The 15,139-nt window shown below is 42.2% G+C and overlaps 1 protein-coding gene across 4 annotated transcripts in view; it reads right to left on the bottom strand.

The window, feature by feature from the left end:
- Positions 1-12,939, bottom strand: part of WDR11 (WD repeat domain 11) — a 48,807-nt gene extending 35,868 nt beyond the window's left edge. For all 4 annotated transcript variants that reach the window (XM_075423843.1, XM_075423844.1, XM_075423845.1 and 1 more), the window contains exons 1-5: positions 12,757-12,939; positions 11,590-11,701; positions 5,584-5,737; positions 1,866-2,039; positions 567-753 (exon numbers count right to left, since the gene is read on the bottom strand). In XM_075423843.1, the coding sequence (XP_075279958.1) occupies positions 567-753; positions 1,866-2,039; positions 5,584-5,737; positions 11,590-11,701; positions 12,757-12,842 (713 nt within the window). In that variant the 5' untranslated portion in view covers positions 12,843-12,939. The remainder of the gene's footprint in view (positions 1-566; positions 754-1,865; positions 2,040-5,583; positions 5,738-11,589; positions 11,702-12,756) is intronic.
- Positions 12,940-15,139: the final 2,200 nt, after the last annotated feature.

Below are 15,139 nucleotides of genomic sequence, written 5' to 3'. Positions count from 1 at the left end.
AAAAAAAGCGGTCTAGAGAATTTCTGACAAAAAAAACAAACTCAAATTGCAACAACTTTAGTTTTAAAAGGTCAGAAAACAGATAGGCACACACAAATTTGAATTAACTTAAAAAACGCCTCCTACTGCAGTATCTTGTACAACATCAGAATGATAACTCTTCTCAGGTATCAGTACTTACAGAATTTTTATTCTCTTACTATATCCCTTCTCATTCCACAACTGAAATGAATTATGTTAGCCCATTTGTATCCATTTTATTTTTCCCCTAAGAAAGATATTTCTGAATTTACACCTGCACGAAAATCTGTTAGCGAAGGGAGAACATCATGTCACTTATGTAAAACATGCAGGGATGATATGGCTGATTTTATGAACAGAACTGGATGGATGACTGTCAATGCTATAACCTTATATAATGCCCTCATATAGGACATCCAATCATCTGCCCACCCTAATGAAATTTCTTTTGTAAAACTGATTATCTTACAGGCTTTAATCTAATTATATCTATAAAATATACAGGTATAAAAAGCATTATCAGAGAAGCAATATTTGCAACCTACCTTGGTTTTTCATTACTGATTAAGATTTTTACTTTATCAAGGGCCTTTTTGGCCCCCGTAGCAGCAGCCAGCTTGTTGTGAGAAGGACTGGAATGGGGACTAGAGATGTAAACTTTTTTCCCTGAGCTGGCAGGAGCTTTGGAAGGAGAGAAGTCAGAAATGAACACTATTCCTTCACTGGTGAGCACTGTACCAAGAAAAACAATTTTTATTATAGCAAAATACAAACTGCAATTTGATTGTGGCATTCCATTTTAATAAAATTTTGGTGGGGGGAAATGGTAATAACTTTAATAATACTGTATTAGGTAGAAAACTCTTAGTTCTAGACAACCAGCTTCTACTGAAAGAGCAGCAGATGGTCCATTAAAATTAATATCCACAAAATTCAATTTTTCAAAATTAAGCCTATGCTAAAAAAAATACTGTGAGGATTACTAGCAAAACTCATGGTTTTCCGGAACAGTTATTCTTTCTCATCAACTACTCTTTTTAAGCTTCACAATGCAAACAGAAGGCAGGGTTGCCCACATTGACTGTATCCCCATTTTTTCTTCTCATGCAGAGCATGGCTCAAAGAATCATTAACTCACATTATTTATGCTGCAGCATAAAGATTCCACTAAGGTTGAAAGATGTAGCTAAGATTTTACTACATGCTTATAGAATGTTGAATGGTACGGCACATAAAAAAGAAAGAAACAACTACAAAGCCTGGAAACTGCACTGTCTCATTACAGATAAGGAGTGATGAAGCTAAATTAAAGAACAAAAGGGTGACTCTTATTTCTCTTAATTTCTTCCTGCTAAAATGTGGATAAATCTGCACTACATCTCCCCTAACGTCTGAATTCCATCTGAAACTGATGCTCACACTGTATTCCTTTAAACAAAACCCTTTCTGATGAAAATACCATTTATTCTGGGTCTAGTCGTCCCACTGGATTCTCCCTCAGCATCCATTCTTTTCTAGCTTTTTATGTCAGTTTCACAGGGCTCTCCATATTTGGTCTGCTCTAGCTCCCTAGGCGCTTTACATCTTCTTTTGTAAAGTCTCAGACATTTCAGATCTCTAACTTCTCTACTCATGCCTACTTTTCCCCTCCCCTCACACAATGGCATCTTATTTTAGAAGGTTCCACACTGGCCAAAGACTCCCCATCTTTCTTTCGAGCCTTCTTCTTGGCATTTCTGACATTACTTTCTCTACTACTTTTAACCTCAATATTAACATTTTAGTTTAACACTTTTCCCGGTCACACATATTCAGGTCACAGTATTTTATACATATAAACTTACAAGCTAAGTGTGATGGATCAAAGGGGTCAAACGAAAAAGACAAGATGTTTTCAGCGTAACTTTTCTTCCAAAGTTTGGTGCCTGTGTCTGCATTCCACAGCACAATATAGTTAGGCGGATGAACTGCAAGCAGTAAATCTCTAGAAGCATCTTGATTCCACAACCACTGCATGTCTGTCAAAAAAAAAAAAAACAACAACAGTGAAATTAATTTCAAAAAAGCTTGTTCTATTTTAAAACTATTTTTCTTCTATATCACCTCACCTTTCAAGAAATGAATAGTGACTTGCTGGTAACAAAATGCTTCTTGTTCACAATTCTAAAAAATAAGTTCCTTTTATGGCTTGAATTTCTGTTTTTAACATGCAGCAATAAACTGGGTTACACATGTCTACATACACATGCACACAACCCACATCTTATCTGAAGAAGTCAGATCTTTTCAGCCAGTGAATTCCTACCTGAAACAACATACCGCATCGTGTAGAACCACTGTGGAGTCAAAATGAAAAGAACCATACACCATCCCATTTAACATTTGGGATGACATCATGAACCATAACACCATCCCAAATTAATATTTGAGATGGTATCAGTATTGGACCTGGAAAGAAAAAATGTCTTCTTCACTTCAAATACTTTGTAAACAGAGAGTCTTCAGTTTAAGAGTAAAATGAAACCGGCCATAACACACAATCAAGAATACAAACACAGTGCTTAAATGCTAGGGTCACTCTGAAGCGGTATGGTCGCCAGTCATCACGGCTGGGCATCATTTAAACATTCAAAGACTATGTTTTCTGTCAATAAGAACAGAGACACACCCCTGTTATTTGAAAGGAGCTGTGTGAGAGCTACCTCCATGCTCCATGGGGCAGTGTTTTAGACAGCAGAATGGGTCAGGCAGGCAATGGATGAAGTCCCCCCAGTCCAGCTCCTACCACTCACTGCATGACCTCACCAAGTCACAGCTTCTCTACAGCATGCGCATATCTATCAAACGTCCTTCCTCAGCTGTTCTCCTGTTCAATTCATTTTTTTCAGAGCTGGTATGTGCTTCTCACTGGGTTTCAGAGGGGGGAAAAAAAAAAAATCCAGCCATGTATGTCCTGATCAGTTACACTGCAAGTTAACAAACGGTTAACTCCTCAGCTGAAAGCAGTTTGGATCAAACAAAGCAGAGTGCCTTACACTGATGCACCACTTTTCTCCTTACTAAAACAGTGGGCAGAGCTCTTGCAGATAACACGCAGAGAACCAGCAGATCACTCTGGTGCTCGATCTCTCTATTTGCACCATTTTCTACAGGCTTCTAAAAAGGAAGGAAAGGAAAAGAAGCTGTTTCTGATAGAGGTAATTGCTGAATCAAATCAAGGACTGAGGAAAGAGAAATTTAATTCTGTTGCTTATTACATTTTTTTCTCACCCAGCAGATTGGAAAGCCTTCATTTGTTCTGAAAACCTGGAGAAATCTTCAAACGGGACGGTCAAAACATCACCAAACATTCAGTAAATAGGCGTCAGAAGTTAATAAAAAGCAGCTTATAAGCACACATGAAAAAAGAAATAAAACTAATAAAAATAACTGCAGTGACCAGAATAAATGAAAATTTAGTGTCTTACTATCAGACTTAGAGACTCACAATATTGTATCTACTTCCACAGGACTTATAAAAACAGAATAATAACAAAAGACAAACAACCTAATTTCATAGGTGGGCTTTCATACAACAGAATTCAAAATAAAACACAGTTATAAAGCACCATCACAAGTTTTTAAAATGGTCCAAATAAACTCTAAATTATTCTTAGAAACTCCTTAAGGTAGTTTCGGGCGGAGGGGGGCGGGGCAGGGGGAACCCACAAAAGTGTTCTAAATTTTACTTCAGAAATAATCTGTAGACATCTTGCTAGCATGGACAGTAGTAGTAATAAGAAGAAATCCAGAACACGCAGCAGAGCATGTAGATGCTGCTGTACTTGCAGAGTTATCCCTTCCAGCTAATTCTGAAAGAGCCAGTCCGATGCTGGAAGCAGTTCACTGGCAGCACCAGCTCAGGTACTGGAAGCAGACCACCCACAGTAGCGCAGCCACAAAGGTAACCAAATTCCAGTGCTCCAGCCAGCTCCTGGTCAGCTCTGTTAGGAGTGGTTCCAATAGACAGAAAAGTGCCTACCACAAGCAATAAGAATCAAAAAATCAAGTTTTACAATAGTAGGAGAGTACTACTATCAACTACAAACTGCGTCAATTAAAGCCACACTAAAAATATTGAGTGTGTGATGCGACAAGGAATGAAGTCTTTTGATTCCCTTTTCTGAGGTCTAACCACTACCTTTACTTTTTAATTGATGCAGTACAAGATGATAACTAATGAAAGAGACCATTTGATTACTCTTTACCAATACATGAGCACAAAAAAGAAGCAAGGAAAAAGACACTAATTCTTCCTTTCCAATATATTTTCTTCATTGTGTTATACCTGGCCAGTGGCTACATTTTCCGTTCTCTGTCCTTCATCAGACCAATTAAGATAGTAATTCTAGACATGAGAATCAGCCTGTCTAGACAGCCTTCTAGACATATCTGCCTCTAACACATGCAAAAATAAATCTTCCATAGCTTACAACATCATAAATGCATAGCTTCTTTCTCCAGGTTCTTTTTTTCTTGTTTGTTTGGGGTTTTCTGTAGGATTTTGTTTGGGTTTTGCTTTCATTTTTCACTTCCCCCAAAGACTTGTGAAATCCCTGAGCAAGATGTTTTTTCTGGTAATGGTATAAAGAATCTTCAAACATCCAGCTGCCCAGAACTGTTCAAGTAGAGTTTACTGGGTATTTTTCAGACCTTCCCTGGGCTACCACCCACAGAACAGAATCAAAAGAGGCAAATACCACTGCTAAACTGTCTTCTCAAATGAAAGCCAAAACCAGTTATTTATAACATCTTAATTTCCTCTCTCTTGACCGTTTGTGTTAATCCTTACCATTTATGTCCAATTAATTACACTTGAAACCTAATTCAAACATGCATACTCAGTTTCAAGACTTCCTACTGCTAACTCTAATGAAATGCAAAACCTATCTTATTTACAGCTCTCTTCTACACTAAAATTTACAGTAACTTTTCACATCTTAATATTGCTATGCACAGAAAAGCCTCCCTGCTCCTATGAATCAACCACACAGATACTCAGAAAAAACCTTCTCTATTTACATTGCAAATGTATGTTATCATGCCAGTATATTTGATCAGAAGTAGCTATATAATGAACTATCTAAATATTTGTCAAAGTATATGTGCACAATCAAAACCCTTCACTTATAGCAATGTAATACTGTTAAAACACTGCATCAGATGACGTTATCGTTAAGGTGCAACACAAACTGCACTATATCCCCAATTCAAAAGCAGGAAGATGTACTTGACACTGTAAATATTATTATTTCAGTCAACGTTAATAAAAATAGATTGTAACTTTTTGTCAGAAGATCTTGGAAGATATTACCATAACAAATTAAATCTCACAGCATCCTTCTGGGAGATAGGAAGTCTTCTGTTTACACAGAAAATGAGCAGACAAACATAGAGAAGGCTAGTAACCCCAACGGTAAAATCCAATGTCAGAACTGAGCACAGTTTGCAAAACCTAGGTGATGGATTTGTAATGATGCTCCACAAAGTAACTTCCATACAAACATCATGCACTATCATTACCTTGAATTGGTTTCGCATGTTCTTGTATTTCACAACGAGCTGTTCCTGTTGCCACATCCCATACAATTATTTTTCCAGTAACATCAGCAGAAGCTAAACGTAATGAATATGGAGAGCCAATATTGTGATGGTAATTTTCTTTAGCCCATTTAACCTGAAGATACAGACGAAAATTGGTCAAAGGAAGCAAATACATATAATAAAAAAAACCATACTTCATATTGTTCAGATGGATAAACAAATAATAATTAACAAAAAAGCATAGTAATAATTAACAGTTAATAGCATCTGTGTTAGCATACCTTTAAGCTACCATCAGTTGTGCAAATTTAAGGTATGTTGCAAATGTTATGCATGACTGCATGGCTGGTATTTTCAAATTACATAGATCAACAACCCTTGTTCCCGAAGGTGACTACTACAATCCATAAATCTATGCTATGTTACCACAATCCATAAATCTATGCTATGTCTACAAAAAGTTTTAAATACTTAGAAGATACTAAATGGCAATGTTTAATGTTCTGTGGGCATCTACAAACCCATACCCCCTGACTTCCAAAGAAATCGAAGTTGAAAATTTACGATCCAACTTTCATGTACATCCTAAAACATGTCATTTTCCAAATCTGTCAAATATATTATGGTATTGAGAGGAAGGAAGGTTAGTCTTTCCTCTCTATGTTGCCTCATGTCAAGCTGTTGCTAACATTTGCTATCTTTTTGGTCCTTTTCAGCACGTCATCACCACCAATTTCCACATACCACTTTCTGGTCTAGGATTTCAAGCTGCATGGGCTTGCACATTGGCAATACTTATGAAAACTATGTGTCTTGAAATTTGAAAGATTCTGTCTACAAGCCTCCTGATATTATAAGGAGGTAACACTGACTTCTTTCTTATCTATTCAATATGGACTTGTTTTGCTATCTGCATTAAAGGTGAACTTCTTTCCCTAAGAGAGACTGAAGACGCTAACAGAATAAAGAAACCTTAATGCTAAGCTAATCGGAATGTACCTACCACAAAAACAACGCTGTAGCTAGCTAGCTGTGTCCTGTCACAACACTTGACAGAGAAAGGGTGAGGCCAAACACAACACTTCTTGCAGATATTGAAAGCAAGACATTAAAAAATTAGAAATAGAATTACCATTAGACACCACTAACTTTGCAACTTGAATTTGATTTCTAACAGCATTCAGAGGACTGTAGCCACCTTTGTGCTATCCCTCTCAGAGGTGTGACCAGGATGAATCTCAAAAAACTAGCTGAATAAACTAAACAAACATTGCACATGCACAGCACGTAATCTTCAAAGAGGTCTAGCTATAAACCCAAAGTGTGCTTCTACCAGAATAACAAAGAATTCTTGGGAGACTCTCCTCTACCTCCAAATTTCAGCATTGCAACTCCTGCTTCCCCACTGTTCAAAAAAAATTACCCACGAGGATACCTGCATGTAGCTGTGTATCTATTAAAAAAAGTAATTATAGAAACCTGCAAAGCTGTTTCTTCCTCAGTTAAGTATGTATTATTTTGAAGCAAATTCCAAGTCTGGAAAGCATCCTTCCCCAAGGGAGGAGCTGTCACCAAGTTATGAACAACAAAAAGGGGACCTTTAACGCGATCAGTCTCAACCAGAGCTAATGTGGCTCTAACAGCGTAAGCCCTCGTTTCTCACCGTAGTTGCACTGCTCCAACAAAGTCCCCACACATGACCCGATCCCTCTGCTAAAAGAAATTGTATTCTTACTGTACCAGCCACTGCTTCTGTACTTTGACTTCAAAACACAGCACCACGTGTCAGAAACAGGCACCAGAGGTGAAGTTTTTTTAATTTTCACGATCTATCTGATTTAAAGAGCCTTCCTATAACTTTTTATTAACATATCAGAACAGGCACAAATGAAATTTCAATCCTCAATAAAAAAATCATTCCTGTAATTACATTTTCTTTTGTAAAGTAATCTTTCAAGTACTGTTCATGAAGGTACAAAAAAACCCAAAGCCAGATCTAATCCACTCGGTACAAAGTTACCAGTATCCCACAAACAGCATATGCACACACGGACAACTAACAGGGATCCATTTTCACTGAAACCATTACTATTCCAGACACAGTTATGACAGCCAAAGGCCAGCAAGTATTTAAAGAAAAACAGTTAAACAGACTGCAGAACGATTATGAAACAATTGCTCTTCTCTTTGCTTTTTTACAGCAGATAGTGGTCTGTTTCGAAATTTTTCACATCTGAAGCCTGGGTTTTGGGGGAGAAGACCCCCTGTAGACTGAGTTCGCCAGTGTGAACCTCTACTACAAAGAGTTTAAGTCAGACATACACAACAGACTTCTTACAGATCCTCTCCAGTTTATTTACGCTCTTAGCATTTACAAACAAAAAAAGAAGTCAGGAATTTAAGAAAATCTCTTATAAATGCATGTAAAAGTATGTTCAATGATCACAGCTTTATAATAATTTCTCATACAACGTCTAGTTCTTAAGGCAGAATAGAAATTCTCTTCATTCTTCCTCCTCATAAATTAGTCATTTGTTTACACCCTATTTCACTAACAAAGCGCCAGCTAGTGGTTTTGAAAAATTATCTCATAAATTATATAAAAACTATTTGGACTTCAGCATCTAATTTCCTATTGAAATAACCTTACTTCTCAAAGCCAGGGAATGTAACTGAAGCACATTAAAATCCTACCACTACATAGATCAAAAACTAATTTTGCTACAACCTATTATCTAAGCTAAGCAGGAATTATAAAGCAGAGTCATTGTTACAGCTGCTACCTCCATATCACTTACATTTTCTATTTTTCACACAGTTATAGACATTGGAATTTATTTGTTTGTTTTAAAGGGTAGCCTAAAGACAACTAAGGCTAAGGGTGCGCTTACCCAAACAAGTTGCCAAAAGGCACGCAAAGGTATCGATCCACAGTGTCACTTACTCTGCGACTGCGGTCATGTACATACCTTTGCTCCAAGATAACCGAGAAATAACCTCTCCTTACTGAGAGTCAGTAAATTGCCTCACATTTGTCACCAGAAAGATTATTCCTATCAGTGGCACAAGCTCTAAGCTGACAGCAACGTTTGGGCAACCCTTACAATCCTCAAAATTCAGTGAAAGATTTGGACACGTACACAAACACATTGGAAGAAATCAGGTTCTGGTCCTTTGTGACATTTGAGCACTATTTTTAAACATGTCACAGATGTCACAGCACACAAGTCTCAAAGAAGGACAAAAAGTACCTGTTTTGAACCCTAACTCTTCTATCTTCCTTTCTGCAGTCAGTTTCAAAATTCTCTCTAATCAAACAAAATTAACTCCTAAACCTTACAACCATTTTTAAGAGCTACAATTATCTTTAAGGCTCTTGGCGAATATCTTGTATGGATCTGTATCAGTTTTGCCCTACCCAATATTTTCACCCAGGATTTAAACACTTTATTTATTATTATTATAAAAAAGTACACTTTCTTGGACTCTGTAGGAAAGAAATACATTATACTATATAAAGATACATTATACTATATAGATACACAGACACCACCACCTGTGCAACTACTGAATGTACTGAAATTTCAAAACCACTCACCAATAAACTGAAGCTCTTTAGTTTGCAGAAAGACAACATCAGAACAGGATGGCTCAGAATTCAGTAAATTATCAAACCCAAAGGCAAAACCATTGTGTTATGTGATATAGTATTAGTGTATCTATATGAAGATGGTCTATTTAAAGAAAATTACATATGGGAAAAAACAGTGTGCAATTTCCAGAAGGCACATTCAAATTTCTTCTTTTACTACAAAAAACCACTAAAATCCCCCTACCTTAAAAAACTGCCTTTTTACTGACTGCCTTTTAATGTAGCATTTGGGCTAAGGGCTACTAAATATCATTTCTGCGAGCCAAACACTCCTCTAATCCCTGACTGAATATGTCGTTCTCCACAGTAAAAACAATGATGTATCAAAGAAACACATCCTGTTCCACACCCAACCCAAAGTCAAACGCTCTGCAATTTCAAGTCACGGACCTTCAAAGGAAAGTACAACTACCCTACACTTAAGCTTAAATTCTAGCCACCTTTTATCTCTAAAATAAATGCTCAGTTTTGTCTGCTATTGTTCCTTTTCTATAGGTAAGAACAGAAGTAAAAATTCAAAAGTAACTTTCTAGTCGAAAGGTGCACTGGTTACCCCCACAACAGGAAAGCTCAGCAACGGCATCAACAAAGAGATTCATATAATATTTTGTAACGTTCATATGAAATTCTGTCACATTAAGAGCTTGCTTAGAAACATTCCTGGCTGTTCTGTAACACTACCGAATGTCACTCCAATCTTCAAAAAGGGCAAGAAGGAGGACCCAGGGAACTACAGGCTGGTCAGCCTCACCTCCATCCCGGGTAAGGTGATGGAGCAGCTTATCCTGGAGGCCATCATCAAGCAAGTGGAAGAAAAGAAGGTTATCAGGAGTAGTCAGCATGGATTCACCAAGGGGAAATCATGCCTGACCAATCTGATAGCTTTCTACGATGACATGACTGGCTGGGTAGACAAAAGGAGAGCCGTGGATGTTGTCTACCTTGACTTCAGCAAGGCTTTCGACACAGTCTCCCATGATGTCCTCCTAGGGAAGCTGAGGAAGTGTGGGCTGGATGAGTGGTCGGTGAAGTGGATAGAGAACTGGCTGAATGGCAGAACTCAGAGGGTTGTCATCAGCGGCGCTGAGTCTAGTTGGAGGCTGGTGACAAGTGGTGTCCCTCAGGGGTCAGTACTGGGCCCAGTCTTGTTTAACTTCTTCATCAACGACCTGGATGAAGAGTTAGAATGTACCCGCAGCAAGTTTGCTGATGACACCAAACTGGGAGGTGTGGTAGACACACCGGAAGGCTGTGCTGCCATTCAGCGTGACCTGGATAGGCTGGAAAGCTGGGCAGAGAGGAACCTGATGAGGTTCAACAAGGGCAAGTGCAGGGTCCTGCACCTGGGGAGGAACAACCTCATGCACCAGTACAGGCTTGGGGTGGACCTGCTGGAGAGCAGCTCTGCGGAGAGGGACCTGGGCGTCCTGGTGGACGACAGGTTAACCATGAGCCAGCAGTGTGCCCTGGCTGCCAAGAAAGCCAATGGGATCCTGGGGTGCATCAAGAAGAGTGTGGCCAGCAGGACGAGGGAGGTTCTCCTTCCCCTCTACACTGCCCTGGTGAGGCCTCATCTGGAGTACTGTGTCCAGTTCTGGGCTCCCCAGTTCAAGAAAGATGAGGAGCTACTGGAGAGAGTCCAGCGGAGGGCTACAAGGATGGTGAGGGGACTGGAGCATCTCCACTAGGAGGAGAGGCTGAGGGAACTGGGCTTGTTCAGCCTGAAGAAGAGAAGGCTGCGAGGGGACCTTATAAATGCCTACAAATATCTGAAGGGTGGGTGTCAGGAGGATGGGGCCAAGCTCTTTTCAGTGGTGCCCAGTGACAGGACAAGGGGCAATGGGCACAAACTGAGGCACAGGAAGTTCCGTCTGAACATGAGGAAGAACTTCTTCCCTCTGAGGGTGACGGAGCACTGGAACAGGCTGCCCAGGGAGGTTGTGGAGTCTCCTTCTCTGGAGATATTCAAGACCCGCCTGGACAAGATCCTGTGCAGCCTGCTCTGGGTGACCCTGCTTCGGCAGGGGGTTGGACTAGATGACCCACAGAGGTCCCTTCCAACCCCTACTATTCTGTGATTCTGTGATTCTGTTTCTATACATTCTATACCTCCTACATATTCTGTACCTTCTATAAAAGCATACCATCAACCTCAGCTCAAATTTCAGCATGTATGGTTCGATTTAGCTGTAAAAGAGACCATGTAAAATACAGATATCTTACCACAGGTTTTATGTAAAAATCACGTGCAGTATAATGTCAAGTATTTATAGTGATTTAGAAAAATAACACACCAGAATCAAGTAATATACTTTAAAACCTGTACATCTCACCTTGACAACACTAGCTTTGTGTCTTTCCAAAACCTGTAAAGTCTGAGCAGTATTGGCATCAACTATCAGCACAAGAGAATGACATCCATACGCAATCAAACCTTGCCAGCCCCTAGAAAAACACATATCATCATCAAACAAGCAGAAAAGTACAATAAGCACGTCACATCAGGAATGAGGCTTTTTTTTTTTTGGTAAGTTGAATGCATGCTACTAGATACAAACATCAAACAGTAAAAATTATTTAGGAACATAAAACTCAAAAACATTATAAAATGCCTTTGCTGCACCGCCTGCTGATGGAACTCCAGGCCACCGCAAAGCATTTCTTCGGGTCCCTCTACAAAAATCCTCTTCTGTAGATTTAAGACATCACATTAACGAAGAGCATTCCCAAATTTTATATATAAGCATGCAGGCCAGCAATATATTTGCCATTATATAATTAATTGTGTCTCTCTTTTTTTTTGAGACAAAAAAGGAGCATGTGAATAAAGATTAAAGGAACTGTGAAAATCTGCTGAGGCCTGCTAGAGGAGTGAAAATCTCCTGACTTCAGGAGAGGCTGATGCAGCCGCTGACAACAGATACAAAGCAACGGTGTTCACAGCAAGTGGGAACACTCACAGGAGAAAAACAGGGTTTCAGACTAAGAACTCCAGAGAACTTCAGTGTTCACTGCTTTGCAAGCTGGCAAACATAAAGGCCACAGTTCTTAAAAATGACTTGATCCAGCTCATTAATTTCCTCTCCCTAAGACTCCGCGGTATTAGCATAATGCTTTACAGCTCAGCTGGGCGAACTCATTGTTCAGAGCAGCGAGTACCAAAAACCAATATATGTACTGGCTTCGTACATCAGGTCTCAAAAACGAGAGAAACAGCCACCAGCAGAAGCTGCTGTGACCGCTGCGGCCCGTGGCACCAGCGAGACCTCTGCCCAGCGGAGCACAGGCCATCGCCATCAGCCACTGCCCCGCGCTTTTTCACGACCGCGGCTTTGCTCTTGCTCAAGAGCCGGACAGCAGCAGCTCCACAGCCCTGGAGGGCAGGGGAGCGGACGGGGATGCCTGCCGCCTCAGCCGCCTCAGCCGCCCCTCTCCTCTCCTCCCCTCTCCCCTCAGACCGAGCCCGGCAGAATGCCCCCGCCCGCGGCCCGGCCCCTCACCAGTCCGCCGCCCCCCTGTTCGGCGCGCTGAGGGCTCCCGTCAGGGTCCGCGCCGGCAGCTTAATGTTCACCGTGAAGCGCTGCATGGCGAGGCTGGCGAGCGCCGGGCCCGGCGGGGCTGCCCGAGCCCCGGCAACCGGTAGCCGAGCGCTCCGCGGCCCTGCCCAGGAAGCGCCGCCTCGGCGGTGCAGCCGGTCCGTGCCGCCGGGGTCCGCCGGGGCCCCGCGGCTCGGGAACGGCGGTTCCGGGGCCGGCCCCGCCCGCCGGCGCTGGGTCGCGCTGCCCCAGGCGGGGCCCCTCGGGGAGGAGGCCGCTGGCTGCACGCCATCTCGGGCCCGGGCCCGGGGTGCCTCCGGGCAACCCCAGAACAGCCCCCGGGGCCTGGGGACACGGGTTCTGCCTCGCTGGCTTTAAATCACTCAGCGTGGAAAGAGAACACGCCCCGGGGGTGCCGGAGGCCGCGCTGGCCTCGGAGCTCCAGGCAGGGACACTTGTGCCTGTTGCCAGCGTGCGGCTGGGGTGCCTGAGGTCACCTCGCCATGGGAAGGGCCCCCTCTCAGAGCTCAGTGCTGCAGGGCCTGGCGAGTTTCTTCCACCATGGTCATTTCTGCTCCAAAGTTACCACTTACATGGCGCAACGCAACGGTGACAGCCCGCTGGAGGTGACCGCCGTGCCGCTGCGGCGTCCCTCGACAGCAGCACAAAGCACTTGTGCCATGAAGTACCAAGCCCTGCGCAGCGCAGCCTGTCCACCGGCCCGTCCCCAAGCTGTCACTTGTGCTTGACAAAGCCACCCAGGCAGACACATCTGCGTGCAGGAACTTGATGATCTTAGAGGTCTTTTCCAACCTTAATGATAGCGGAGGGCTACGAGGATGGTGAGGGGACTGGAACATCTCTCCTACGAGGAAAGGCTGAGGGAGCTGGGCTTGTTCAGCCTGAAGAAGAGAAGGCTGAGGGGGGACCTTAGAAATGCCTGTAAATATCTGAAGGGTGGGTGTCAGGAGGATGCGGCCACACTCTTTTCAGTGGTGCCCAGCAACAGGACAAGGGGCAATGGGCACAAACTGAAGCAGAGGAAGTTCCGTCTGAACATGAGGAAGAACTTCTTCCCTCTGAGGGTGGCAGAGCACTGGCACAGGCTGCCCAGGGAGGTTGTGGAGTCTCCTCTGGAGATATTCAAGACCCGCCTGGACAAGGTCCTGTGCAGCCTGCTGTGGGTGACCCTGCTTCGGCAAGGGGGTTGGACAAGATGACCCACAGAGGTCCCTTCCAACCGCGACCATGCTGTGATTATGTGATTAATAAGATGGCCAGGATCACATAGCTCCTGGCACATTTCTCGACACACGTGCAGTGTTTGGGGGTTTGTTCCTCTTCAGAATAGAGATGGCCGGCAATTGTTTGTTTGCTACTGTTCATAGTGAAAGAGGTGCCACTAGATGGCCGGGTTTAGCAAAATCGTAATGCCAGCCACCCGTTTTTGCAGCGCCACAGTGTGACTTTGTCACAGAAGGTGCAAGAAGTGCAGTTGTTCTAATTTTCTTTTCTTTTTGTTTAAATCACAATTGTGTTTGTGCGACTGGGAACTCAAGAAACAACCTGCAGCTGGTGTCTTTCCAACTCTTTTCTAAAGAAATCTGCTTGTGAATCAAAGTACGTTGCTCAATACCATTTTCAGGTCACTTTAATGTTGGAATTTATTTCTCAAAACCTCCTTCTCCCAAAATCTCTCCCGTTACCCTTAAAAACTGATTTTTTTTTTTTTCAAGAAGTAGAGGAGTTTTTTGTTCCTTTTTTGTTGCTACCATTTGGGGACAGCATGATCTACACCTCCAGAGATAAATTTTGCGGGAGTCTGAGCTGCCACTAGCCTCATTAATTTTAATTATTTTTTCCCAGTTCATTTTTTTTCCTCTGTGTCCTTGGACATCGTGCTGCTACCCATGTTTTCAGAGGGCTTTGGTTGTTTGGCTTGTTGGATTGGGGTTTTGTGAGAAGGGTGCTTTGGAATTTTTTTTGCACAACAGAGACAGTGGCTCTTCTTGACAGTTTTCCGTCCATTTTCTTGATGTCAGAAAGCCAAGGGATAAATTAAATGCGTAAAAGAAATAGATGCTTCAGGGTAGGTGAAGATAAGGACAAACGTACCAGAAGAAGGGAAAAAAAGGAGGAAGTGAGGGCTGCGTCACCAAATGATAAGATGAAAAAGTAAGATTCTAAGAGTGGTTTTCAGGGTCAGATAGCGGGGTGAAAATCAGGCTGCTTCAGCCAGATGAATACGTACTGAAGGTTTGTCAGAGGGATAGAGAGGAGATGGAGATGAGGTTTGTGAACAATAATAAGGATTACTGGAAGAGCTGAAAGGAACAGGAATGTTGTG

This window comes from Opisthocomus hoazin, chromosome 6 (genome assembly GCF_030867145.1).
Source record: "Opisthocomus hoazin isolate bOpiHoa1 chromosome 6, bOpiHoa1.hap1, whole genome shotgun sequence".
Taxonomy (NCBI): domain Eukaryota; kingdom Metazoa; phylum Chordata; class Aves; order Opisthocomiformes; family Opisthocomidae; genus Opisthocomus; species Opisthocomus hoazin.
The sequence above is the reverse complement of the archived record's forward strand: the minus strand, read 5'-3'. Positions and strand labels throughout refer to the sequence as shown.